Source organism: Corvus hawaiiensis, chromosome 15, assembly GCF_020740725.1.
Source record: "Corvus hawaiiensis isolate bCorHaw1 chromosome 15, bCorHaw1.pri.cur, whole genome shotgun sequence".
Classification (NCBI taxonomy): Eukaryota; Metazoa; Chordata; class Aves; order Passeriformes; family Corvidae; genus Corvus; species Corvus hawaiiensis.
In genome coordinates, this window is record NC_063227.1 from 20,896,806 (window position 1) to 20,923,118 (window position 26,313).

The window sequence follows — 26,313 nt, forward strand, 5'->3', positions numbered from 1 at the left end:
GGGGAGAGCCCGGCACTGCAGCCCGCACAGGCGCTGGACCACGGGATGGGCGTGGAACAGCAGCGCAGGGAGTGCTGAGGCAGCGCAGGGAATGCTGCGGTCCCAGGGAAGGCTGCGGTCCCAGGGAAGGCTGAGGCGTCCCCTGCCCGGGGCACTCAGCAGCAAATCCCTGATGTTGAGCAGCAAAAGGAAAGTTCTGGGTTAATGGGAGGAGGTTTCTGGAATGGAGCTGGGACAGGTGCTGATCCACGCATGGAATCACGGGGTGGTTTGGCTTGGAAGGGACCACCAAGATCCTTTACACTCTGTTTGTTGTCTGATTCCACAGCAAAGAACATCCAGAACTGCCACCTCACCCTCACGGACAGCAGGAATGTCTTCCATAGCTCTTGTTTTGGAATGGGAATGGCTGTTGGGAGCTCTGGCAGGACCAGGTAAGAAGAGAAATGGGATCGTTCTGGCTGCTGCTGGAGGTGGTTTTCTGCTTTCAGGCTGTTCTTCTCATTGATCCTTTCACAGCAGTGTTCCTGGGCACATTTGAGGGTAATTCTAGGAATTTCAGAACAGTTGAAAACTGGTGGGGAAAAAATGTGAACCTGATCCATTTCTAGTAATTCCAAGCTTCTCCCACAGCACTGTTCCAGGGGAAAGCTGATGAAAGGATAAAGATGCAGAGGAACAAGTGCTGTAAACCCCCCAGGCTCTCTGACAGAGCAAACCTTCCAGTAATGCCAGTACATTGCTCTGAGAGACTCTGGGATCACAAGGTTTTCCAGGAAAGCAAAACAAAGACAGAGATGAGGGAATAAGCATCCAGTTAAGAATGGTTTGGTGGGTGTAGGAATGATTCTTATATGTTTGATGCTTCCCTTTTTATTCCTGAATAATTTTAAAATGATTCCTTGAATAAATCATCTAAATTTGGGAATTTAAATTTGAGAGGGAACAGTGCAACATTAATACAGGCAGAGATCATGGAATGGTGGAATGGTTTGTGTTGAAAGCCCCATCTCTGAGCCTGTTCTGGGCAGGCTCCTGCCCATCGGCCACTCCTTGCAGGTGGACATGGAAGTGATGGAGGCGTTCAGGGAACGCTGATTGTTTTTCCCTGCCTCTGGCAGTCAGGTCATTACAAAGATTAATTGACCTCTTCCAGTGGGGAGACATTTAAACAAGAGGTACCAAAAGAATTGGAGCTTCTGCACGATGAAATCTGCATGTATCCAACTTAAGATCCCCCCTGGATCGTCACCGGTCCGACTCCCACGGACTGGTCACCTTGGCCAGGAGTGTCCAATCCTGCTGTCAATGCATTGGGCCGGGGTCTCATTTTCATTTCATGGAAAGACCCTCTGGGTGCCCCCCAGTCACTGGAAAGACCGGACTGGGCTCCCAGGACAGTAATTCCAGGTGTTCTCTTCATGGGAATAGCACAGGAGCCTTCCCCTTGGCCAGAGGAGCGGCCAGTGCCTCCCTCAGTCCACAAATCCCCAGGACAGAACACAGAGAAAGCAACAGGAATATGGAAATCCCCCACAGTGGGAGATTCTGGTGCTCTGGATTAGATTTTGGATTTATAACGTTAAAGGGAGGGGTTTCAAAGACTGAAATACTATGTTTTATGACTTAAACATTTTCTTAAAAGACTTTTGAAACTGTACTACGAAAGCTGCAGAAGACTCCCACACCCTGAATGGGGCCCTGAGGCCTGACACTGCTCGCTGATGAAGATAAGATAAAGTAACAACTCAGGGCTGGGGATATTCATGGAGCTCAGGCTTAACACCTCCAAGATGAGGAGCACGGCCCCAGGGCTATCAGCTGCCCGGGCTCGCACCAAGGGGTGGAGGGAGGAGAGGCTTTGGGTACCTTGGAAAAGCCGGTGGTCACAGACGCAGTGACCGCCCATCCTCCACTGTGCAGAGCCCAGCTGCGGGGTCCTCACCGGGGGGAGGAAGCTCATCCACAGCAGAAGGGGTGACATGGCCCAGCACAGGGGCCCCCAGACCCTGCAGCAGAGCACCAGAGATGATGCAACAGACCCTCAGTGTTGCAAGGGACAGTGTCAAGCCGGCCCCTGCAAGAGAGGCACGTGGGCGTTCCCGCCTGGCCCAAAGTGTGCACTAACCCACGGAATTCTGCACCCTTCGGCTGTGGCAGCATGTGGCGGCGTGGCCACAGCGCCCACGGGGGACCCTCACCACCGGCAGACCGGATGGAGGGGAGCAACGAGACGTCGTTGGCACCCTCAGATGGGTGATGGGCTTCCATCCAACCCCTCTCCCTGTTCCCCCACGCACCCTTCTGTTTTCTATTTCTTTCTTCCCCTCTCTTTGCCTCTCTACTATTAAATAAAATACATCCATTTTTTTGGCAACAACATCTAGCCTCGTTTGGTTTTAATCTCGTTTCTGGGGATATTTTGAACCTTCTAAGTTCTTTCTGGTTTATGCACAGAGACTTAGCTTGCTTTGCTTTTCTGGGTTTAAACCGGATCGTAACAGGGCGGGTGTGGAGGAGTTTTTCTCCCTCTCCTGTTCATTAGTGTTACCACTGCTCTTGTTGCTCTCACTATGTGTTGTCATTAATCTCAAATGATTGTATTTGGTTTCCATTCTTAAACTGTTCTGAGCTGGAATTTTGTCTCTGGTCTCTTCCCCATCCCACGGGGGGTGAGGGAGCGGATGCTGGTGCCCAGCTGGGGTCCAGCCATGGCCCCGGGCACTTCTGGGGGCTCCGAACCCGAGGGACAGGAGCGGTTTTGGGCTCACAAAAAGAGACCCAGTGCTGCGTTTCGGGGGCTCAAAAGCAGGCGCAGAGCTTAAAAGCAGAGACTGAATCCTGCATTGTGGAGTCCTATTACCGCAGGCCGAGGCCCTAGGGTATATCACTGTGTCCCGCAGCCGTAGGGAGGAGGAGGAGGAGAGAAGATCCAGCAGGCAGGAATTGTGCAGCAAGATTGATTAATTATTTTACAAACTCTTTTATAGACTTCTTTCTTCACAGTCTAATTGGACAAAGGATCAGCCTCCCCTTGGGGGTGATTGGCTAAAATCCTAAAACATCCATTGTCAAAATATTTTTCTACTGTACCATAAAGAAGACTTTTCAAGGTTGCAGGTGGCTTGGTTGTTTACATAATTCTGCTACCTCTTCTGTGAGAGAGAAAAGTCTCAGAAAATAGCAAGAAAATCCTTGCTAGCAGCATTTCTCTATCTACAGAGTCCTGAGCGCAGGCTCCTATGGCCAGAGTTGGGACTCAGAAACAGTGACTAAATCCTGTTTTCAGGGCTTGAGGAAGAGAGCGAGTCCTGTGTGTTTGGGCTCACAAAGAGAAACGGAAGTGCTGCGTTTTGCTGGCCCTGAATTAAAGCCCAAGTGCCGTGTTTTGATGCTCAAAGCGGGCTCTTGGGGCCAGGGCGAGTCTGTGTCTCTGGGCTCCGAGTCCTGCCTCAGGCACAGCCCGAAGCCGGGCTCGCCGGCCCCACGCAGAGCTCGGGAGCAGCGACTCAGCGCCGCGTCCGGGGCTGGCGGCAGAGCCCGGGGCCGCGTCGTGGGGCCCAAGGCGGGCTCCGGGAGGGGCTCAGGGCTGAGAGCGGAGCCCGGCCCGGCGCGTCGGGCCCGGCTCGGGATCCCGGGGCTGCCCGGGCGCCGGCAGAGCCCCGGCTCCCCGCGGAGAGCCGGCCGGAGCAGGAGCGGCAGCGCCGGGCTCGGCCCCAGCGCCCGTCCCGGAGCGGCTCCTCCCGGTGCCGATCCCAGCCCCGATCCCGCCGGGGGAGAGGCGGCACCGCCCGGGACCCGCAGCGGCCGCCAGCAGGACCGGGACCCGCGGCGGCCCCGGTGCGGCCCCGGTGCGTGCGCGGGGCGGGTCCGGCCCGGGAGAGAGGGGCGGGTCCGGCCCGGGAGAGAGGGGCGGGGCCCCGAGCGATGGAGCCGCCCCCGTGCCGGGCAGGGCGGGCCCCGGGGCCGGGCGGGGCCGGGGCTCTGGGGCGGTCCCGGGCGGGGCCGAGCGGGGCCGAGGGCGCGGCTTCAGGGGCGGCCCCGGGCCCGGCTCAGGTGCGCGGGGCGGGGTCCGCACAGGTGCGCGGGGTCCCAGGGCGGCTGCGCAGGGCGGGGCCGAGGTGATTTAAGCCCCCGAAATCGCCCCCGCCGCCATTTGCTCCCTCAGAGCTCGGGGAGGCTGCGGCCGGGTCGGGCTCCCCCGGCGTGGCCCGGGAGAGGCCCCCGCTCCCCCTCTTTCTTCCCCCTCTTTCTTCCCCCTCTTTCTCCTGCCCTTATCCTCCTCCTTCTTCCCCCGCTTATCACCTCTTTCCTACCCCCCCAGTTTCTTTCTCTCTCCCCCACACCCTCCCTGTCTCTCCCAGCCCCCCGCCTGCCCTCTCCCCAGTGCCACCCACCCTCTCTCCCTGCTCCCCTGTGCATCCCCGACCCCCCCACCCCTCCTTTCTCCCCTTTCCGTACCCCGCTCCCCAACCCGACTCCCCTCTCTTCCCCCTCCTCTATCATCCCTCCCCCTCACCCGGCCTTTCCCTTCCCCCCTCGTTCTCCCCAAGCCACCCCGACTCCTCTCCCTACCCCATCTCATCCCTCTTTCCTCCGCAGCCGCGGGGCTCGGGGCGCCGGAGAATAAAGCCCAGAGGGCCGGAGCCCGGCGCCCCTGCCCTCGCTGGAGCCCCACACGGGCCGGGCCCGCTCGGCGGGTCCCCCGTGCAGTACAAAAACAGCGCCGGGGCTCCGGCTTTCCACACATCACACTGGGGATCCCCTCCTCAGGAGGGGTTCCCGGGGGGGGGTGGGTGGGTTTCGGGGAGGGGGGTGTGTTGGGGTAGGGTGGGCCCCCTCCTCAGGAGGGGGTCCCGGGGGGAGTGGGTGGGGTGGGTTTCGGGGAGGGTGGTGGGTTGGGGCGGGCCCCCTCCGGAGGAGGGGGTCCCGGGAGGGGGTCAGGGTGGGCCCCCTCCGGAGGAGGGGGTCCGGGGGAGGGGGTGGGGCGGAGTGGGGACTTTCCCCCCCTCCAGTCCCCGCCCCCTCTCCCGGACCCCCTCCTCCGGACGGGGCTCGCCCCGGCCCCCTCCCCGGGACCCCCTCCTCTGGACCGGGGCCCCGGGGGGAAGGGAGGGGGGGGGGGGCGGGTGGGGTGGGGGGGAAGCAGAGGGGAGGTCACATCACTCTGCAGCATGAACAGACATAGAGATCACAGGCCAAACCAACAGCCCCCCCCCCCGCCAGGCCCCCCCCCCCACCCCTCCCCCCCCGGGGCCCCGGTCCGGAGGAGGGGGTCCCGGGGAGGGGGCCGGGGCGAGCCCCGTCCGGAGGAGGGGGTCCGGGAGAGGGGGCGGGGACTGGAGGGGGGGAAAGTCCCCACTCCGCCCCACCCCCTCCCCCGGACCCCCTCCTCCAGAGGGGGCCCACCCTGACCCCCTCCCGGGACCCCCTCCTCCGGAGGGGGCCCGCCCCACCCCACCCCCCCGGGACCCCCTCCTGAGGAGGGGGCCCACCCTACCCCAACACACCCCCCTCCCCGAAACCCACCCACGCCCCTCGGGAACCCCTCCTGAGGAGGGGATCCCCAGTGTGATGTGTGGAAAGCCGGAGCCCCGGCGCTGTTTTTGTACTGCACGGGGGACCCGCCGAGCGGGCCCGGCCCGTGTGGGGCTCCAGCGAGGGCAGGGGCGCCGGGCTCCGGCCCTCTGGGCTTTATTCTCCGGCGCCCCGAGCCCCGCGGCTGCCGGGGAAAGACGGGACAGAGGACGGGAATAAGGGAGCAGAGGGGGTCAAAGAAGGAGCGCAGGTGGGGGGTTCGGGGTGTGCAGGGAGAGGTGGGGTGGGGGGACAGGAAAGGAGGCGGGGGGAGGACGAGGATGGAGCACAGGGGGGGGGGGTCAAGGTGCAGAAGGGGAAGAGGGAAGAGGAACAGGGGGAGGTGGAGGGGCGAGGAAAGGTGGGAAACCGAGGGGGAGGATTGAGGGCAGGTGGGGGGAATTGGGAGGGGAAGGGGAGCAGGGTGAGGGGGCAGGGGGGACCCGGGATGGGGGGGAAGGAACGGTGGAGAAGGGGAGAGACGGTGGAGGAGTAGGGCAGGGTTGGGGTGTGTAGGGGGACAGGGAGGGGGGATGGGGGGAACCGGGCTGGGGGGGAGGGAGGGGAGGGCTAGGGGGGAGAGGGAGGGGGGGGTAGGGGGGGGGAGGGTGTAGGGGGTGGGGGAGGGGAGGCAGAGGGGGGAGAACGGAGAGGGTTAGAAGAAGAGAAACAAACACAAATATAAAGGAAAAGAAATACAGAGACATTGAGATATGGAAATATAGAAATACAGAGCTCGGTCCGGCCACAACCGCTCCCACCGAGCGCCAAGGGAGCAAATGGCGGCGGGGCCGATTCCCAAGGCTTAAATCCCCTCGGCCCCGCCCCGCGCAGCCGCGCTGGGGCCCCGCGCACCTGTGCGGACCCCGCCCTTCACACCTGTGCCGGCCCCGCCCCGCTCCGCCCGCGCCCGTAAATGCCGGCGGATCCGCGCCCGCTCCGCTTTGTGCGGTGAACGCTCATCCTGCTCATCCCGGGCTGCGGCGGGACCGTCGTTCGGGGCGCTGTGCGGAGCCCGGCATCGGGGGCTGCTCCCGGCGCTGCGCCGAGCCCGAGGCGCTGAGGTGGGAACGGGACCCGGGCCCGGGGATTCGGGGCTGGGTCCTGTCGGTGTCTGCTGGGGGTCCCGGGCCGAGCCGCTTGTCTCTCGACGGGCGGGGTGCGGCTGCCGGGGTCGGAGAACTGAGGTGGGACGGGGGATGGCATTAGCGATCGAGATCGCCGCGGCTGGCAAGAGACGCTCCGGGATTGGCGCTGGGGCCGAGCCCGGCGCTGCCGCTCCGGCTGCGGCCAGCGCGGGGCTGGGCTCCCGCCGGAGCTCCGGCTATGCTCCCGCTGCGGCCGCGGGGAGCCGGGGCCGTGCCGGTGCCGGGCCCGCCGGGAGGGCGGCGCTTCCCCGCAGCAGGCGCTGGATCGCGCCTGGAAGCGGGCGGGCCGCGGGGACCGCCCGTGCTGGCCCCGGCACCCCCCGAGGCCGCCGCTCCCTCAGCGCCGCCCGCCCTGTGGGGCGCCCCCTGGCGCAACCGGAGCGCCGGCGCTCCCGGCCCGGCCCCGCCCGCAGCCCCCGCGGGGACGCGGAGCTCCCCCAGCCCCGGCACTGCCGGGGCCGCCGCACCCCCTGCGCACAGCAGCGCCCGCCTCCCCCTGCCCCGGGGCCGCTCCCCCGGGGACCTCCCGCCCGCCGCGGCCCCGCCCAACGAGCGCGGCTGCAGCGGGACGAGCCGCTCCGGGCCGGGCGCTGGCGCCGAGGCCGCTGCTGCTGCTCTTGCTCTCACTGTGCCCGCTGCGGGACCGGGGCCTCGCCGGGGCTCGCTGCTGCTTGAGCCGCTCATCCCGCAACTGCCGCCTGAGACCTGATGCTCTCCTTCCCCCCCCCCCCCCCCCCCCGCTGCTTTCTCTGGGGCTGGTATGCTCCAATGCAAAAACTGGCTTTAAAAGTCCAGTGAAAAATGTTTCTTCTTTATTTCCAGAGCACAGGACATCCTGAGTGGGAATGGATACACAAAGACCACCAAGTCGCACCCTTATGTGAATGGCTCCTCTGGCGATTGAACCCACACCTGGGCACTCTCAGCACCCTGCTCCAGCCAAGCCAATCTCAGCTCCTGGCAATGTCCTGCCTGGGATAGGAATGCCAAGTGCCAGCAAGGTCATTCCTATGCAAATACAGCTCCTTCTTTTATGCTAATGCTGCTTTCCACACCAGCCCCTGCAATGGCCCCAGGGCGGAGCTCCATGGCCAGCACCTGATCATGCAACAACACAGGTGAGCAGTTGTGTGACAGCACTGAACTCTTCCCATAACCTGATTTCCTGCCCTTTCCAGGATTTACCCAACAGCTGTAAAGGTGTTGGGTATGGCGGAGCCCGGCATGGCCCTTTCCAGGGAGAAATGAGCAAGGCAAGTCCTGAGGGTTCACTTGGTCCACGGCCAAAGCTCTTCTGGAGAGGGTCAGGGCTGCTCCTGCCTGCAGAGGGGCCTTTCCCACAGGTGAGTGTTCACAGCCCAAAATCCCAGGGGCTGCTGAGGCCGGGCCAGCTTTTCCAGCCCAGAGCTGCACAGAGCTCTCAGAGACTCCTGCTCACTGCCAGGAGTGTTCCTTGGTGCTCCTTCTGTGTGTCCCAGCTGGCAGGGAACAGGGGGAAGGAGAAGGCTGGGAGGCCCAGGAAGGGAAGCAGCAGCTCTTGTGCTTTGGATTTACAGAGAGGAGCTGTGCCTGCAGTGTCCTGCCTGTGGCACACAGCGTGCCAAACACACATGCCGGGAATGGGCGCTGGGATGGACATGGATAAAGGGCTGCCCGCGGCCCCTCGGCCAGGGGCTGCTCTGAACAGGCACCCGCAGATGCTTCAGCCCCGACAGACCCCACTGACACCCCAAAAATGCCCCAAGGAACAGCTGGCACTGGGGAATGTCAGCACGGGCTGTTTGCAGAGGGGCTCAGACAGCAATTCCTGGTGCTGACCTCCCACACTCCTGCCAGCTATGTCCCAGCCACCCAAAATGCCTTCCCTTCCAGCCTGAGGCCATCATCCCTCAGCAGCATTAAAGCCAAGGCAAGCTTCCCCCACAGCAATGAAATGCCAAGCAATGCCCTCAGAGATGCCTTCAAATGAAAGGCCAGAGTCAGAGAAATCTGTTTGGATTGAGTTGGGAGTTTTTGGGGAGCCAGCTGGAACTGCACAACTGATGGAAAGCTTTCCCAGGTGGCTCCCACTGCTAGTGCCCTGAAGGCAGGGATGTGCATCCCTTTCCTGAGGGAAAAGAACTTGCAGAGGCCGCTCCTGAGGCTCTGGAATGAAATCAGCTCCTGCAGGGAGACAAGTCCTCCCGTGGGCACAGGGGCTGCCTCAGCAGGGGCTGGGAGCGCGTCCGGCCAGCGCCTTCTCCTGCTTTAAAATATCACCTGGAGCCCGGGCTCGGGGGGGTGCAGGCAGCTGAATTCCAGGGAACTCTGTCAGGTGCCCCCAGGGACATTGGGGGGGGGCTGGGGGATGAGGGTTACAAACAGCAAATTCTATGGAACATGAAGCTGTCCTTGCCCTGACCCTGCTGAGCTTCCCTGGAAGCTCTGCTGGTTCCTGACACACCTGGTGTTAAATAGGCAGCTCTGCATGGGAATATCCATGCTCCAGGAGGCGCTGGCAGGCTATTCCAGTGGCAATGCAGCAGGGAATTCAGGGCTTGGGGTAGAATTCATCTGCGCACCACCCAGGGAACAATCTTTGTGCTGCCCTGGCAGCCAAAGCCCCTGGGCTGGGCAATGTCAGCAGGCAAACGGATGGAATGATCTAAATGCCAGCATCCCCCAAAGGGACAATGCAATCACCTCCCTTTGCTCCCAAAGTGTCCACTGTGTTCCCCACAGGTGCCCTGGGGATGCCAGGGAGGTGCCTTTGCCCACAGTGCCTTTCTCCTGCCCCTCTCCAGCCCGAGGCCTCTTCTCCCTTCCCTGCCAGCTGCTGCCAAAGAAGGAGGACACAGTGAGTGCTGAGTTGACCTCCAAATAGTCCTTCCCTCACCTTGAGATGACCTGAGATTTTACCCCCAAAATGTCCCCATCTGTCTCCTTCTGAGTTCCTCATTTTTTACAAGGAAGCATTCTTTCTCTGCTCTGGAGACTACCACAAGATTTGCCCCCAAAACTTTCCCCACCTGTCCACTACCTCTTTCCTCATTTCCACCTCAATCTTTTCATTCTTTGCCCTACAGATGCTTTCAATTTTTACCCCTCCGAACTTCCCTACCTGTCCATAAGTGATTACCTCAGTTTACCCCATCAAGTGCATTCTCTCTGCTACAGATCACCTCAGATTTTACCCCCAAAATTTTCTGTACGTCTCCACCACTGAGTACTTTATTTTTACCTCCAAATACTCATTTTCTACCATGGAGATTCCCTCAAGTTTTACCCGCCAGATTTACCCACCTGTCCACAGCAATTCCTTCAGTTTACCTCAGGATGCTCCTCTCTCTCCTAGAGATGACCTCACATTTTACCCCCTCAGTTTTCCCTACCTGCCCAGTTCTGATCACCTCCTTTTTACCTCAAAACATGAGTTCTTTCTTCTACAGATGAACTCGGATTTTATTGCCAAAATGTCTCTTTTGTCCCCTGTACACTGACAAGATTTTAAAACCAAAACCAGGCAGGTTATGTCTGTCTTACCCCCAAAATGTTCATTCTGTCCCCTACAAATTAGCTCAGATTTTTTCTCAAAACCACTTATGGTTCCTACATAATTACCTCAGGGTTTGCCCCCCACATTCTACCTCATCTTGACTACTGATCACCTCATTGCTTCCTCAGTATGTTCATTCTTTGCCCTACAGATCTTCCCAAGTTTTACACCCCAAATTTCCTTGCCTAGCCCCAGTGATTGCCTCAGTTTATGTCAGTGGTCACACTCTCCCTAGAGATTACCTCAAGTTTAACCCCCAAAATTTTCCTTAACTGTCCCCAATTTATTACCTCATTTTTACCAAAAAAGATTCATTCTCAACCTTTAGATTATTTCAAGTTTGACCCCCCAAAATTCCCCTACCTGTCCACTACTGATTCCCTCATTCTTCCTTCAATATTTATTTCCTTTCTACCATGTAGCTTCTATCAAGATTTACCCCCAAAGTTTTCCATCTGTCTACTACTGCTTACCTCATTTTTACCTCAAAATGTTCTTTCTACAGCTTATTTAATATTATTTTTACACAAGTTTCCCTATCTGCCCACAACTGATTCCCTCATATTACCTCAGTGTGTTCATGCTCTCCCCTAGAGATTAGTTCAGATTTAGCCCCCAAATTTTCCCCACATGCTCAGTACTCATCACCTCATTTTTCCCTCCAAGTGTTCATTCTCTGCTCTTGAGACTTTGTCAAGTTTTGCCTCCAAACTTTTCCTTCTTTGTCTACTACTGAGTACCTCATTTTTACTCCAAAATATTCATTCTGTCCCCTACAGATTACATCAGGTTTTACCCCCCAGTTTTTCCTTCCTGTACAATATTAACTCTTTTCTGCCCCAAAAATGTGCATTCTCTCCCCTAAACATCACCTCAGCTTTTCCCTCAAAAATGCCACCTTGCTCCACTTGACATCCCCTCCCATTTTCCTACACAAACAGTTCTTGTGTCCCCTCTCAGTCACCCCAGGTTTTCAGCTAAAAATGTCTCCTCTGTCCCCTTGAAGTTATCCCAGGTTTTCCCAGTGAGGAGCTGCAAGGAATTCAGGCAGGGCCAATGACACCAGGGAACAGCTGTAAATTCAGAGGCAGAGAGAGAAGATCTACCAGGAAAGGGGAAAGGTTCAGAAAACATTACTGCAATCAATTAATTAATTAATTATTATCTCCAGTTCCCCACTGAGAAGAACACAACCTCACAGCTGTTAAGGCCTGACAGTTCCCTGCAGGGAGAGCTCAGCACATGTGCCCAGAGGCAATCCCAGCATCTGAAAGAAAGAAAGAAGCAGCAAAAGGTGATTGCTTCTCTTTCAAAGTTATTTCAAGTGCTCACACCCAAACCCACCTTTGCTCTTGATTCTGGCCGGGTGCATGGTGAGCAGTAGGCACAGGTCATGTCATCCATGCTGGTGTGAGTGATGCTTTCTGGGGGAAAGCAGCTGATCTCCAAAGTTCCCTTCCTGCCCCGTGCCTGATCTGCACAGGAGAAAACCTCTTCCAGGAAGGGATTGTGCTCCCTCTAATCCCATTTGCCCAGTCTGTTCCATGGGGATATTGCCAGCCTGGGGCAGCAGAGGCACACGCAGCTCTCAGCACTCTCTGCTCCAAGCACAGCTCTGGGCTCCTTTGCAGACTGCCTCTGCTGTGGGGTTTTCCTCCAGGAGAAGCCAAGCAATTGCTCATGGAAGGGTGGAGATTAAGTTATCCCAAAGGGAAGCAAAGAGTTAAGTACTCCAGGAAGAGCCCTTGGCATCTGCTGGGCTGAGGTGGGAAGGGGACATTCATTCCCTGCAGGGCCAATACACAACAACCTCCAACCCAAAGCACAGACTGGCAGGTGGGGTCTGACAGCACCACTCTGACAAACCTCCTTGTCATTCTTCCCTGCAGTGACTTTTGCAAGCAAACTCTGAAGCTGACAAGCCCAGAAGCTCCATCCATCCACTCTGGAAGGAAAGGATACTCCCAGGGATGAGGCACATTCCCAGCAAACTCTCCCAACCCAGCCTGGAGGCAGCGCTGGAGCTCGGCTGTGGGGCTGGGAAGGGCTGCCAGGAGCACGCAGCCCCCAGGTGGGGTGGCAGCGGCAGCAGCAAATTCCCACAGGCTGATGGCACAACAGAGAGACAAAGGCCAGCAGTGCCCATGGGAGGTGCAGGGTTAATTCTGCTCCCTGCCCTGCCCCATCCCCGCAGGAAATCTCCAAGGGGGAGAGAAACTCTCAGGGTGCCCAAAATGCAGCATCTGTCACCCTGATCCCGCTTCAACTCAGCGTGGGGGGCCAAACTCCCCCCACAGGTAAACACTGAGCTGACCTGGTCAGTCTCAAACACAGCCCCAGTTCTCACCTCCAGCCTGCTCCTGGGGCTGCTGCCACATTCCTGACAAGGAGCCCCTGTGGACAGGGCTCTCTCTGTGTCTCAGGTGCTGGGCACTGCAGGGACCAGGGCAGCCCCCTCTGGGGACAATTGGGGATTCATCCCACACCACAGGCAGGACCAGGGGCCCTCCAGTACAGGCTGGTGGGGCCAGAGCCCATTGGGTTTGGCTGCTCAAATACCAAAGCTTTTGGCAAAGATGGGACAAGTTAAGTGGGTTTTCCTGTCCTGAGAGAGAGAAGAAATTGTTGAAATTAAGCATGGAAATTAAGTCCACTGTGGAAGTCAAAGGCTCCTGGCTTTCCCACTCCTGTTCTGATTGCTCACTAGAGGGTTTTATCCATAAAAAAATGAGAGGTGGCACCAAATAAAAAAGAGCTCTTTTTCAACATTTCTCCCCTACTTACTTTCATACCTAAAAAGGATGTCCATTTTTTCTTAGTGCATTCTTTGCCTAATTTTAACAGAACCGTTTTTCCTTCCAGGCCCCACTTGTGGGTTATTTGTTCCTTTGCCATTGGACTTTGGACAAAGGAAGAAAAGGATCTGCTCCACATGGGTGTCATCCTATGGGGAACACCCCCTGTACCAGCCCCAGCCTGGGCCAAGCACGCTGCCTCACTTTCCCCATTCTGGATGCTGGCTCCAATCCAGTCTGAGTTTTCTCCTGGTTTCCATGTCTAAGGACAGGAACTTGTCCTGGTCAGGGTGTAAGGCCTTAAACTGCACCTTGATCTGGGGGGCTGTGACTGGGATTCCAGCAGGGAATTCATTGTTTTACAAATAAAAATTATTCCAGGGAGCTGCTGCTTTACCACACAGTGTCAGCAAAAGAGAGAAAACACCAAAAGTGTATCCAAAAACAAGGATGAAATAATTCCTCCTGCTTTGAGTGGGATCAGGGCTTATGCTGCCCTGGAATGACAAAGAACTTCTCCCTCAGCCCCCCAGAGAGCCCTTGAAAAGCCAAAGTGCAGCAGGGGAGGAAGGAAAGGCACCTGCTGGGGACAGCACAGGTCCAGCTGCTCATGGGGACTGGGAATGAGTCCGGAGCCAAAAGCCCCTTCCCAGGCTGGAGGGGCTTTCCTAAAGCACCACCTCTGGGAAGCAAAGGGCTATGGAAGAAATGGAGTGGCAATTTACAATAATAATCATAATGGATCGGGAAAGAGCAACAACAGAAGCAACAATCATTCCAAGGGAGCAGGAGGGATGCTGAGCTTTAAACAAGGTTTGAGTGAGGCAGCAGCTCCTGGGAGTTCTAACCCACGGCTCCAGGTCTGCGCTTCCAGGAGCACTGCAAGCTCCTCCTGCCCAGGCCCTGGCTTTGCCTCCTGCCAGTACTCGGCACCTCGGGCACGGTTGGGTGTGAGTGCTCCAGTGCTGCTGCCCAAGGGAGCAGGAAAATGGCCACTAAACCCCTTCCCACTGGGCTGGCTCCGAGCTCTGGCTGGGGAAAACATTTGGCACCCCTGGCCTTTCAATGAAATCAATTTCCATCACTTTGAAGATGCACTGAATAAACCCAGGGCACATAAGTAAACCTCTCCCCATAAGGACAGCCCCAGGGAATACACAATTATTCCTATGCCTGGCCAAACAAACCAGCAGCCAGGTTTTGGGGAGAGACTCCAGACTCTTATCTCCTTCCCTGGCTGTGAAACCCTTGCAGAGGCTTTGGAGTTCATACAAGCTTGTCAGGATTTGGCTACTTCATTTAAATTCCATTCAGATACTGGAATGGAAGCGTCCTAAAGGCACCTCCACTCAGACTTTAATTTTAAGCCCTCTACCACCAAAGAATTTGGATGCTCTTTTCTTAGGAACACCCCACCTCTGCTTCTTTAGGTGTCTCCATGTGGGGCATAAATTAAATGTGGACAAATTTTAGAATGCAGCTTCCAAGTCAAATTACCTGCTAGGAAATTACTCCAGCTCTCTGGTACCTTGGGCTGTTTTAAACACAGCCTGGCCCTTCATGGCTGAGGCTCTGAGCTACACAACTTGTGAGCTGGCAAGTAACAGCAGCTGAGGTCTCATCCCAGCTGTACACAAAAACAGGGAGGGGGGGCTGCACTTGGATACATGCAGGCAGGGTTGGGCCCCTTCTGAAAGCTTCAATCCCTGTTTTTCAGAGACTCAATCAGGGATAATGACATTTTCGCAAAGCTCTCTTAAGGCACGTGAAAATCTGAGCAAGAAAATGGAATCAAACCCTTTGTTCCACTGGCCTCACGCCCCAAATTCCAACGGGACAGACAAGTCCCTCTCCTCGCAAGGCAACGTCTCCTACCTGGATCTGTGCCTTCCCCAGCCTTTGGTGGCCGCTGTCTCCATCCTCACACACTTCCTCATCTTCCTCCTCAGCAGGCCTGGCTTCCTCATCCTGCAGAGCAAGCACAGGGACAGTCACCAGCCTGCTCATCCCAAACCTGGGCAGCAGGGATGGACTGCTGGGACCCCCTGGACAGTCACCCCTCTGCTGGGCACCATCCCTGCTCTGCAGCCCATTCCCGTTCCTGGCCTGGCATCTCCTTTGAATGGGATGTTAAACCACAACCACTTGCTCTGCTGGGTTTTGGGACATCAGAGACTCCCCCAAGGCAGTGGACAAAGCTCCTGTTCCCACAGCCTCTGCCTCCCAAAGCCCTGCTAGGGCCAGGCAGAGCAAGGGAAACCCCTCAGTTCCTGCTGGAAATTCCCTCTTGTGCCCGTAAACCCAGGGAAATCGTGGCTGCCCCATCCCTGGAAGTGTTCAAGGCCAGGCTGGCCGCAGCTTGGAGCACCCTGTGGATGGAATGAGGTGATCCTTAAGATCCCTTCCCACCCAAACTATTCTGCCATTCCAGGATGATTCTGTGATCTCTCCCTGCATTTATTTTGCATCGTTTCCTCTCTAATCTGAATTCCCAAATTGAAATGATTTTTTAAAGAAATCATTTAAAATTATCCCAGGAATAAAAAGGGGTGCAACAAACATACAAGAATCATTCCTACCTCCATCAAATCATTGTTAATTGGAAGCCTCTTTCCTCATCTCTGTCCTTAGTTTTCCTTTCCTAGGAAACCTTATGATCCCACAGTTTCTCCAAGAGATTTACTGGGATTGCAGAAAGGTTTGCTTTGTCAGGGAGGCAGGGGGGTTTACAACACTTGTTCCTCTGCATCTTTATCCTTTCACCAGCTTTCCCCTGGAACGGTGCTGCAAGAGAAGTTCAGAATTACTAGGAATGGATCAGGTTCACCTTTTTTCCTCATTCTTTTCCAACGACTTCCAAATTCTTGGAATTATCCTCAAATGAGGCCTAGCAAGCTACTGTGAAAACATCAATCAGAGGAACATCTTGAAAAGAGAAAACCACATCCAGCAGCAGCCAAAACAATGCCATTGCTATTCTTACCTGGTCTCCAGGTGCTCCTGCCAGAGCTCCCAACACCCACTGCCATTCCATGAGGGTGAGGAGGCAGTTTTGGATGTGTTCTTTGCCACGGGATGGGATAACAGAGCCCAGAGGGTCTTTGTGTCCCTTCCAAGCCACCCCATGATTCCATGATACCATCAGCACCTATACCAATTCCATTCTGGAAAGCCCAATTCCATTCCTCCCATCAACTCAGAATTTCTCCCTTCCTCTCTCTGCTCCACATCAGGCATGTGTTGCCACGTGCCACAGCCATGGGATGCCTCAGCATTGCCTGGGAATGCCACTCAAGGCTGCCCTTGTGGCCTCAGCGCTCCAAAATGCCCAGCTGGCTCCCGTTCCAGTCGGGAATGTCCCAAACAGCAGCGTCGGGTGTGCCCTCTGCCATCCTACCATTGGGGCAGCTCCCATAGAATGTGACCGACTTACTGGGTTTGGAATTCCTGGCTTAAAAGTCAGGTGGTGAAATATCCTCTCCTGGGAATATCCAGAAGACCAGAAGGCTCCCTGGAAGCCACAGGTCAGGGACAGAGCCAGATGAATGATCCTGAACTGGTTTTCAGGGGATGCATCCCCAGCCTGTGGCTGCAAAAACTCCAGAGCTGTTCCTTCCCCTTGGGACAGCCAGGGAAAACATCCCCAGCATGGATTTCTGACAGGAAAAACCTCACTGCTCCAGGCTACTTGGCTCCTCCCAAATCCAGGCCAGCACTCCAACAGGCTCTAAGGACAAAACAACAGCAAAGACCATCTCAGGGCACACGCCACGAGCTGGGCGTCACATTCCTCACTGGAACTGGGCTGTTCCCACATCCCTGGCACAGTCGGGAGCATCCCCTGTTCCTCGCTCTTCCATTCAGGAGAAAGAGACAACAGAGCTGTCAAACAGCCAGTGTGTAACCCCAACAATCCAGGGAAAACCACCTTGCTCTGGGGAGAAACATCATGCCCAGTTATGGAAAAAGCCAAAGAGCAGTACTGGAAACACTCCCAGGCATGGAGCCTCCCAGCTCCAGAAATGCAGCTCACAGGCTTCTTCCCATGGGAACCCCAATCTTGCCCGGGACTGGGCTCAGGGAGAAAGTCCTGCCCGTTCCACCACTCTGGCACAGACACCCCAGGAAGGTGTCCCTGACCATGGCAAGGGGCTGAACAGGATGGTCTGTAAGGTTCTTGTCAGCACAGACCATTCCAGGAGTTTAAGGTGGATTTGAGCAGCTCCTGGGGACATGAACACCACCCACACCTCCCACCTGGCTCAGCCCAGAGTCCATCCAGCACTCCCAGAGAGCTGCTGGGAGCTGAAATTCTCCCTGCTCCCCCTGCCTGGGAAACCCTGCCTCCAGCTCCTGGGAAAGAGGAGCTGCATCCTGCTGGGTGCCCCTGGCTCTGGGCAGCTGCCGCCTTCAGGCGGGAGGATGGCTCGGGCAGCTCCGGTGACTGTTCCACCTCGATGATTTTGTGTTTTCCTGCATTTCCCTGGGCTGGAGGGGAGCAGGGGGTGCGGTGGGAGTGCGGGAAGGCAGCGGCGGGGAGGGCAAGGAGCGCGGCCGGGCACCGCACGGCGCAGGGGGGCTTCTGCTGGCAGTGGAGGGGCGCGACCCGTACGGAGGCGTCCCCGCCGCTGCCGGCCACTGCCCACGGGGCTCCTGCCTGCCCCCGGCGCCACTGACCCCACACCCCGTGTCCCCACACTGGGAACCACCGTGGAAAATCATGCTGGAACCTCTAATCCTGAGCCCGAGCCTTGACCTTTTACCCCCTGACCTTTGACCCCTTGACCCATTCCTTGAAAACCCGACCTTTGATCCCTGACCCCTGACCTTTGACCATCCACCTTTACACCTTGATCCCTGACCTTAGACCCCCCCAACCGTAGCCCTTTGACCCTTACCTTTTGACCCATGACACCTGACCCCAGGACCTTTGACCCCCCCTGAGCCCTGTGACCTTTGCCCCAACCTTCTACATGTGACCTCTGTGCTTTGACATTGACCACCTTGACCTTTGACCCCTGGACTTTTACCTTTGATTCCCTGACCCCCCAACCTTTGCCCTGACTTTTGTCCCTTTATCCCCTAACCTTTAACCCCCTCTACTTTATACCCCGCACTGCTCTTGCTGCCTGGAACCCCTCACTCCTGCTCTACACGCCCCAGCCCCCAACCCGTACCTGTCACTCTCCAGCCTGCAGATGTCATCCCTACCTTTTTGGTGTGGGGCTTGGCCTCCTCTGAGGGTTCCAGGGTTATCCCAGCACCAGGCTTACTGAGCTGTGCTGCACTGAGGGTTCCAGGGTTGCTGCATTGTGCTGCTGGTGGGGGGAAAATGGTGCTGTTAGGGGTGGTGTAAGGGCTGGTGCACTTTTTCCCTGTATTCCTAACCTCCACTGTGTACTCTCCACCCTGTTAGGGAGGCTGTTTGTTTGGCTGCACCCAAACCTTGGCGATGAACATCGCCTCACAGACAGGACGGGACCAAGGAAAAACAAAACCCAGATGGGGGAGGAAAAAAAACCTCACAGCTGGCTGTTTTCTTATTATAAAGTTAAAAATCAGTTGAAAAAACTGAAAGGCAAAAATCACACACACAAGGTTAGAACCAGTCAACACACACGCTCTCACAGACTGACACACGCAGACACAGACAGACACACACTCTCACAGACAGACACCCCTTCTTCAGCTTACACACTGACTGCAGCCCTTACTCACAACACTCCACTGATGAAGACGCTTCAACACATCTTCCAACTGCTGCTCCCTGACGTGGAAGGGCAGATTCTGGGAAAAGCGGTAGCATCGGTGACTGCAGGGATCGGAATCGGCCTTGGGGACCTGCAAGACAACATGAGGCAGTCTACAAGTAGCTGACAGCTCGGAGTTATCCCCATACACCAGGCCCGTAAGTTTTCTACACAAAACCCCACAGACAAGAGATGAACCACAAAGTTTTACAACTGTTCAACCCAGCCACGACTCTACGTGCCAGGGCAGGGCAGCTCCAAGTGTAAGCACACCAAATAGAAGCAAAGATGACACGAGGACTTGAGATAACTCTCCAGAAGATAAATTCTAGACCCGATATGCTTTGAGGAAATGGAACCTATGGAACTACCACAGTGAGGAGGGTCCAGAGAAGTCCATGGCCCATGAAAAAAAGATACTACCAAAAGTGAGAAGGAAGATGGATGAGAACATCTTGTGTACTTCTTCTGCTCTCCAAAAGCAAAACTGTAAAGATGCCGGAATGAGCCCGATCCGGGAAAGTACGCAAGCAGAGATCCCCGCTGCCGCTACGGCCCAGAGCGAGGCCGATAAAGCACCGAGACGTAACAAAGCCCTGTGACACAGAAGAGGATGGACACAAACTACAGAACATAGACACAAATGACAGAACACAGACACGAGCTGAACCTGCCCAGCAATGGGCACAAGATTGCTAGAGCAAGATGCGCCAGAGGCTGGCGATGCCGAAGGAAAGAAGGCTCTATGGCAACAGCACGCGACAGTGAAACGTAACTCCTTCCAAGAAGCCAGTGCCAAAGCTGCTAAGAGGATGCTTGAGAAGCTCGGCAGGCCTAGAGAAGGAGGCAATGACTGCCAGGTGATACAAAGGGATCCCTAGGGAAGGACTCTGCCACCAAAGGCTGAAGCGACGATGCAAAACGTGACCAACCAGCAAGTGGCCAAGATGCCCGCGGGCGGCTACGCCAGCGAGTAGGTAAAATGGAGACCGTGGCGATCGTGCCAGATCCGAAGGCGAGCTCCTCGGGCAAAAAGATCCACGATGATGTCGAGACTCAAAGGCCGATGACAGAGATGGGTGGGAACTGCCCTGCCCAGCAAAGGCTCGGGTGATGCTGAGGAGAAACCCTCTCCCTTTACTTCCAAGGGACCCTCCCACAACAGCCCTCTCCTCTAAGCTAACTTCCAATTGCCTCCTGGAACTCCAAAGGCCTTTCCCTTCTCCCAACCACTGCTCCCAACACTTAGCTTTCTGAAGACAAATGGACAAAATCCATCCTTGACAGAAAAAATGCATCAGCACCTCAGATGTCAACACGCTCCCCACGGTCCGCTTTGGCAGCTGCGAAAGATGGAGAACAACGAGAAAATTCAGCCTCTGACAACACACGCCAAAAGAGACCCCTTCCGCAAGGCCCCCTCCCTCGAAACTGCCGAGGCTCATCGCTTACCTGCTCTCTCCAAGCTTCAGCTCCACACCTGCTCACGGTACCTAAGACAACAAAACAGAAAACGTCACTGTTGCCCTCAAGAAGAGCATCCCCGGGCTACTCCACACCACTGTCCCGGCTCACCTCAAATCTTGATCTGACTCTGGAGGTGGCCAGGACAAACCTGCACAATGAAAAGGGACACGCTCAGCACGCTGCCATAGACCGCTGGCCTATCAGCCACCCCACCTAAATGCCAACTCACCTGCTCGCCTCTGTCCCTTGGCACGCCCAGGGCGGCAGCAGCACCTGCAGAGAAGCAAAGCAAAACCACACGAAACATGCTGAGAGACTGTGAAACCACAGCCTCCCTGCTCCGACTGAAGTACACCACACCTATACCTTAGGCTTGCACCCTCCAGCATCCAGGGCCAGGACATCCTGCAAGTGGACCACCTAAAACACACAAACAACAACGGATGCTTAGAGCTGCACCAAAAATTGAGACCGAGGCCGTAACAACTCATTCTGTCCACCGGTCACAGCTCACCTCACTCCATCGCCCTTGACTGCCAATATCCGGCATTACTTCCTAAAAAAAAAAAAAAAAAAAGACATGGAACAATGCTGTAACATAGTAGCATGACATAGCCCAGCAGGACTGCAGAGAGGGGCAGAGAAGGAAAGCTGGCCAGGATCTCGTTCCCAGCCCTGAGCAGGGGCTTTACTGGCCTGACTGTCCTGTACTACCCGAGCTCTGGGGACAATGAACCAGGCTCAGTCCCTGCCTCACCACTGCCACCGTGAAATTCTGGCACTGCAAGAGTCAGGGGAGACTTCAGCAGTGATTTCAGCAAGGTCAGAGCTGCTCCCAGCAAAAGCTGTTCTTAGACTACTCCTGGCAGAAGAACCCAGACTACCTGCCACTGCAGGATGCTTGTGACTTCCAGGTGCAGGAGAAGGGTGGAAACAATCCAAGATGAAGACAGAATGATGAACACAGCAAAGAGGATTTCTGTATGCTCTGCACTGTTTTGTCACGTTCAGCCCTTCCTGGGCTGTTCTCTGCTGGTTGTTCTCAAGATCAACATCTCCAACTAAGGGGGGGGGGGGGGGTGATGTGAATTCCAAGGAAGTACAATTCAATTCTCCCCTAGATCTTTCCCTAAAGTACAAGATACTGATTCACCTCCCTTCCCACCAGAGTCAATCAAAGACTATCCAAAAACGTAAATTATGATAATGCGGAATCTGGTCTCCATTAGAAAAATTAATGTAGTATTTTTTATCAGAGCTTTGGTTAAATGTAACAACGCAGGAAGTGCCTGTGCTCAGGTTATTGGAGAGTGCGAGGTTTTCTCACCGCATCAGCCCTGTCAGCTGACAAATGTGGGTGTGCACTAAGGCACAAAGCACCGACGTTTGCACACTACAGCTGGAATCTGCTATCTCCGTGTGCAGACACAACCACTGCTCATTACAGATAAACCCACAAGGGCTGCTCCAGCACTGACTTACCTGGGGAAAAACCAGCACTAAGAGGAGGAAAATAAAAAGCATGGGAGTAGTAGTTTCACCCTGACCAGCTCCATGAGATGGGCAGGAATCAGAGGATCCCCTGAATAACTCTGAACTTGCTTTTCCTGATCACCTTTCACAGAATCCATAGCAGCAACCCATGGACATCCCGTGTGTAGGTTTATTCCAAAACCCACTCCCAGAAACATCAGGATATTGCACCTAAAGCTGCCTCTGCCAGAGGGAAGCAAGAGCTGGGGCTGGGAGAGGAAACAGGCAGGAACTTGCTCTCAGGAGAGGCAGCACTTGGGCTGCTGGCACTGCCAGCAGAAGGACGCAGGTGGGAGCAGGTAAAATTCCAATACAAAATGCAACTGGGGAACGTGACAGTGCAGAGGCTGTAGGTTGGCAGTCTAAGACTTTGGGGTTTATCACAGCTCTGTGAAAGCACCGAATTTCGCCAGCAGGTACCATTCATCCTCCTCAGGACAAGCTTCCAAGAGTTCATCTCTCAATCTGTGCCCCAGTGTGGGCCAAGTGCTGGTGGAGCCTGGGCTGGCACCCCGAGCTCTCACCCCTAGCTGGCACCCCCAGGGCTTTCCAACGTGCCACTGCCACCCAAGCCACAATGGTGGGGCCTGAGGAAAGGAAGGAATGAGCAGGGACTTAGGACACAATCCTGCCCTTCAGACAGGCAGATTTACCTGTGCTCCAGTCTCAAGGGGGCTCTCAGTGGATAACTCAAGCATCCCGCGTGGGACACTGGGGCCAAGGAGCAGCTGGAAGCAGCTCTGTCACCTGGGCTACCTGTGTGTAGCCATATTTAGCAATAACTGAATTGATTGAAATAAAGGGTAAAAGCTTGACTCAGCCTGTAACTTTCACTTTTCTTTCAAGTGCAAAAAGAAGCAGAAAAATCCATTCATATTGATGCTTTCCAGCTATGTGTCTTTCAGATTCCCAGGTGTTCATCCCCTCACAGAGTTTTAGTGCTGACACAGAAGAAAGTTCTTTGTGTGCTGCCAGAAAAACGAGATTTCTCCCATTTTTTATTTTCACACCTAAAGTATGAAAACATTATCATCACACAGAAGAGTTCTGCACACTCTCCTGTGGGCAAGGGGAAGATCCCCTGATAGGCAGATTCCAACCCCTCCTGTCCATATTTACATCCCTAAGGCCTCAGACCCTCTGTAGGTAACCACGGGGTTCCCAGGTGAGAGGAGTCACTGTGAGAACAGAATTAAACCCCAAAGCACCTCTGAGGAGACAGCGCCTGACTCTGGGAGTGCCTCCCTCTCACGTGGAAGGTGTGGGTTACTCAGGAGTTACTCCAGGAGTTCCTACTCTGCCCAGGCCAGGCCTGCTCCGGACACTCCCCGTGCCCTCAGAGCCACAAACCCAGCTCAGGGCTGGGCTCCGAGCTCCAACACCACCAGGAATGAGCACTCCCTGAGCCCCCTGCCCTCCCAGCCCTGCTCTAGGCTGGGCAGACACTGAGGGGCTCACTGACACCTCCAGTGTGGCTCTTTAAAGGTGGTGGCACAGGTGCTCCGCAGCAGACCTGTGCGAGACCCAACTTCTCCACGGGCAAGGAAGAACCTCCCAAAGCAGGTGACACAAAAAGCTCTGGTGTGGCCCAGGGACTGCTCAAGGTCACAACCAAAATTAGTTCTGAGCTCAGGGTGGTGTCACTTCAGTTCCCTGCCACTGCTGCCACTTCCTGCCACCTTCAGCTTTTGCTCCAGGCACCAAAATATGAATTTTTCAAGGCCAGACCATCTAAACTATCTGAAATTGCAGCCTGGCTGATCTCGGGAGCTCCCAGACTCACTCATGAGGATGAAGTGACAGACCAGCAGTGAGCACTTCTCCCTCTTCCAGCTAAGCTGTGAATTGCTCCTCCCTCGGCTTCAGCAACCACTTTTCGTGCCAGTTCCTGAAGAGAATCTTGTGCTGAACATCCATCACTTTTTCAATGCAGAGCATTTGGCTTCATCCTCAAGCCCTAGAAATACTCAGCTAAACCAGCACTAAAACCTGATTAAACTCGCATCCTGCACAGCACAATGAACTTGGACTTGGGCAGGAATCAGAATATCTGGGAATGAAGAGAACCCAAGAGCTCGGAGAGGTTTGCTTCGCCTTTGTCCTGCCTTGGGCTCCTGGCTCTGCCCCAGCAGTTACAATAAGCAGAGCAGTGACCTCCCCTCCCCTCCTCATCAACACAAACCCCCAAAAGCAGAGTTTGTCTCTCTCAGACCCACCTTGAGCTGTGTCCGCAGGAACAACGAGGCTGTTGAAAGCAGCAACCCCACAGCTCGGCGTCTGCAGGGCTGCACCCTCTCCATCCTACAGCCTCTCCATCTCCCCACAGCTTGGAGTGATCTGTTCTCCCAGTTTAGAGAAGGTGACACCAACCTCACTTTGGTTTTGGTACAAACTCTGAGGCAGACACTGAAGGCAAAGGAAGACGAGGCCTTGGTGGGAAGGGACCTTAAAGCCCATCCAGTGCCACCCCTGCCAAGGGCAGGGACACCTTCCACTGTTCCAGGCTGCTCCAAGCCCCAGTGTCCAGCCTGGCCTTGGGCACTGCCAGGGATCCAGGGGCAGCCACAGCTGCTCTGGGCACCCTGTGCCAGGGCCTGCCCACCCTCACAGGGAAGGATTTCTTCCGTGTATCTACTCTGAACTGAAGTTTAAGTATCTAAGCTCAAGTTTAGTTATTGCTGAGCCTCTGCTGAAGATAACTGAGACACCATAGCAAGAGAGAAAGGAAACAGGCCTGTAAAACAAACCACAGGAGAGTAACAAACCAAAATGATGTGGCCAAGAACAATTATTGCCACAGAAAAGAAACCTCAGTCACCAAAACCTCCAGTCTATTCCTACATCCTCACCCAGGGGGACTCCAAACACGACACTGCAACTCATGCTCCCCCCAGCTCCACACACACATTGCTGGGACCTCTTGCAAGCAGCTCGAGCTCTCTCCACGTGCCAAATTTGCCCATGGCAGAGGTGCTGCTTTCCTGGCTCAGCTCCCAAGACTCAACTCTCAGTATTTCCACCCTCAACAGTGTAAATTTCTGGTGATCTGGAGCAAAGATTTCTGGCTTGCTGTGTGGCTTCTCACACAGAACCTGAGCCCAGGGGCTCAGTCTCGCTCTCTCCGTGTTTGACACAAGTCATAAAGCAAGAACTGCAAAGACATTTCGAGGCACTATCAGGGGCCTGAGACAGCTTTTGGATCAAAGTTGAAATCCACTGTTTTCTTTCATTGCTGTTAAACTGTACTGGAGTCCTGGGGGCACTTTTGGGTGCCACAATATACAAAAGATACAAAGCTGACAGCATCCAAAGAAGGGACATGGGGATGGGGAAGGGTGTGGAAGGACCATGAAAGAGCTGCTGAGGGCACTGGGTTTGTTCTGGTAGAGAAGTGTGAGGTCAGAACACATCGGGGCCTCCAGCTCTGATCTCTGCTCCCTGGGACACGGACAGGACCCAGGGAGCAGCTGGAGCTGGGCCAGGGCAGGCTCAGGCTGAGATCAGGGAAAGGCTCTTCCCCCAGAGGCTGCTGGGCACTGCCCAGGCTCCCCAGGGAATGGGCACGGCCCCGAGGCTGCCAGAGCTCCAGGAGCGTTTGGACAGCGCTGCCAGGGATGCCCAGGCTGGGGTTGTTGGGGGGTCTGGGCAGGGACGGCGGTGGGACTGGGTGATCCCTGTGGGTCCCTTCCAGCTCAGGATATTCCAGGATTGTCTCACTCCCCAACAGGGGAGAGTCTGCTCTCACACAGAGCTGCAAACACACTGTGCAGGAGGCAGCAAATGACAAAAATTGACATTGATACATTAATAAAGCCAAGATATTAAGCAAGCCAAAAGATAAATTTTCCCTTTTGTTCCTGACCAACAAGACCTGTCCCAGTCCCAGTCCAGCCACTGAACAACTCCAGTGTGACACCGAGACTGTCTCACACCTCGAGGCCGACACACAACAGCAGCACAGCACCGGGAGTTTAATCACGTTTCCCTCATTAGAGGGGACAATTCAATGACCGCTCAGGTACACAAGCACTCCTGCAGAGCGCTTCACTAGACCCCGTTTTGCAAGAACTCCCCCAGGCTGCAAAGCCCCATTTGCCAGGGACCTGAGAGAAGAATTCGGTAGTTTTAAAGGAATGTCAGGAACTAGGAATACACCTGAGTGTAGGAGCCGAGAGTGCCGAGAATATTTCTCGGTCTCCATCTCGCCCGATCCATCTGTTACGGCGCAAGGCAGAGGCAGGTCCCTACCTCCCGAGCCTGGGGTCCTCCCATCAGATGAGCCATGCGCGCGGCCAGGGGCGGTCCCGGAGCTTCCATCTGGCCCTCCCGCTATCCCCATGCGGCCCGGATTCGCGGCCGCTTCCGCGTTTGAACGGCGGCGCCTGCTGCTGACGTCATCACTCCCGCCGCTTCCATCCCGGCCTTACTTCCGCGTTCGGGAGCCCTCGCTTCCACGCCTGCGCGGCGCGGCATCGGCCACCCCTCCTCCGACCCTGCGGTTACCCCGG

The 26,313-nt window shown here is 55.8% G+C and overlaps 1 protein-coding gene and 2 long non-coding RNA genes across 6 annotated transcripts; 1 reads left to right on the plus strand and 2 right to left on the minus strand.

Moving 5' to 3' along the window:
• The first annotated feature begins 391 nt into the window (after window positions 1–391).
• LOC125333629 lies at window positions 392–12,975 on the plus strand. 4 transcript variants are annotated; one of them, XR_007206925.1, is made up of 4 exons: window positions 392–434; window positions 7,548–7,843; window positions 7,964–8,068; window positions 9,447–12,975. It is a non-coding gene; the product is annotated as an uncharacterized LOC125333629 (long non-coding RNA). The 4 variants fall into 4 exon arrangements; XR_007206926.1 differs by lacking the exon at window positions 392–434 and adding an exon at window positions 6,453–6,641; XR_007206924.1 differs by lacking the exon at window positions 392–434 and having other exon boundaries at window positions 7,461–7,843.
• A 1,135-nt stretch (window positions 12,976–14,110) lies between these two features.
• On the minus strand, window positions 14,111–20,458 carry LOC125333970. Its single transcript, XM_048320302.1, has 10 exons — window positions 20,451–20,458; window positions 20,365–20,420; window positions 20,258–20,298; window positions 20,110–20,148; window positions 19,738–19,896; window positions 18,770–18,896; window positions 18,267–18,373; window positions 16,489–16,782; window positions 15,635–15,839; window positions 14,111–15,023 (listed from the first exon to the last, which is right to left on the minus strand). The coding sequence occupies exons 1-9, from the start codon at window positions 20,456–20,458 to the stop codon at window positions 15,807–15,809; spliced, it is 864 nt and encodes a 287-aa protein (XP_048176259.1). The 3' UTR covers window positions 14,111–15,023; window positions 15,635–15,806.
• A 54-nt stretch (window positions 20,459–20,512) lies between these two features.
• LOC125333630 lies at window positions 20,513–26,313 on the minus strand. The gene is made up of 3 exons (XR_007206928.1): window positions 26,054–26,313; window positions 20,639–20,692; window positions 20,513–20,545 (listed from the first exon to the last, which is right to left on the minus strand). It is a non-coding gene; the product is annotated as an uncharacterized LOC125333630 (long non-coding RNA).

Excerpts from the sequence above, each read along its gene's own strand:
- LOC125333970 (XM_048320302.1), bottom strand. Across the intron at positions 16,783-18,266 it reads CCAAGCCCCACACCAAAAAG|AGCCTGTTGGAGTGCTGGCC; the intron begins GTAGGGATGACA and ends TTTTGTCCTTAG. Across the intron at positions 15,840-16,488 it reads AGCCAGGAATTCCAAACCCA|CACCGTTCCAGGGGAAAGCT; the intron begins GTAAGTCGGTCA and ends CTTCTCTTGCAG.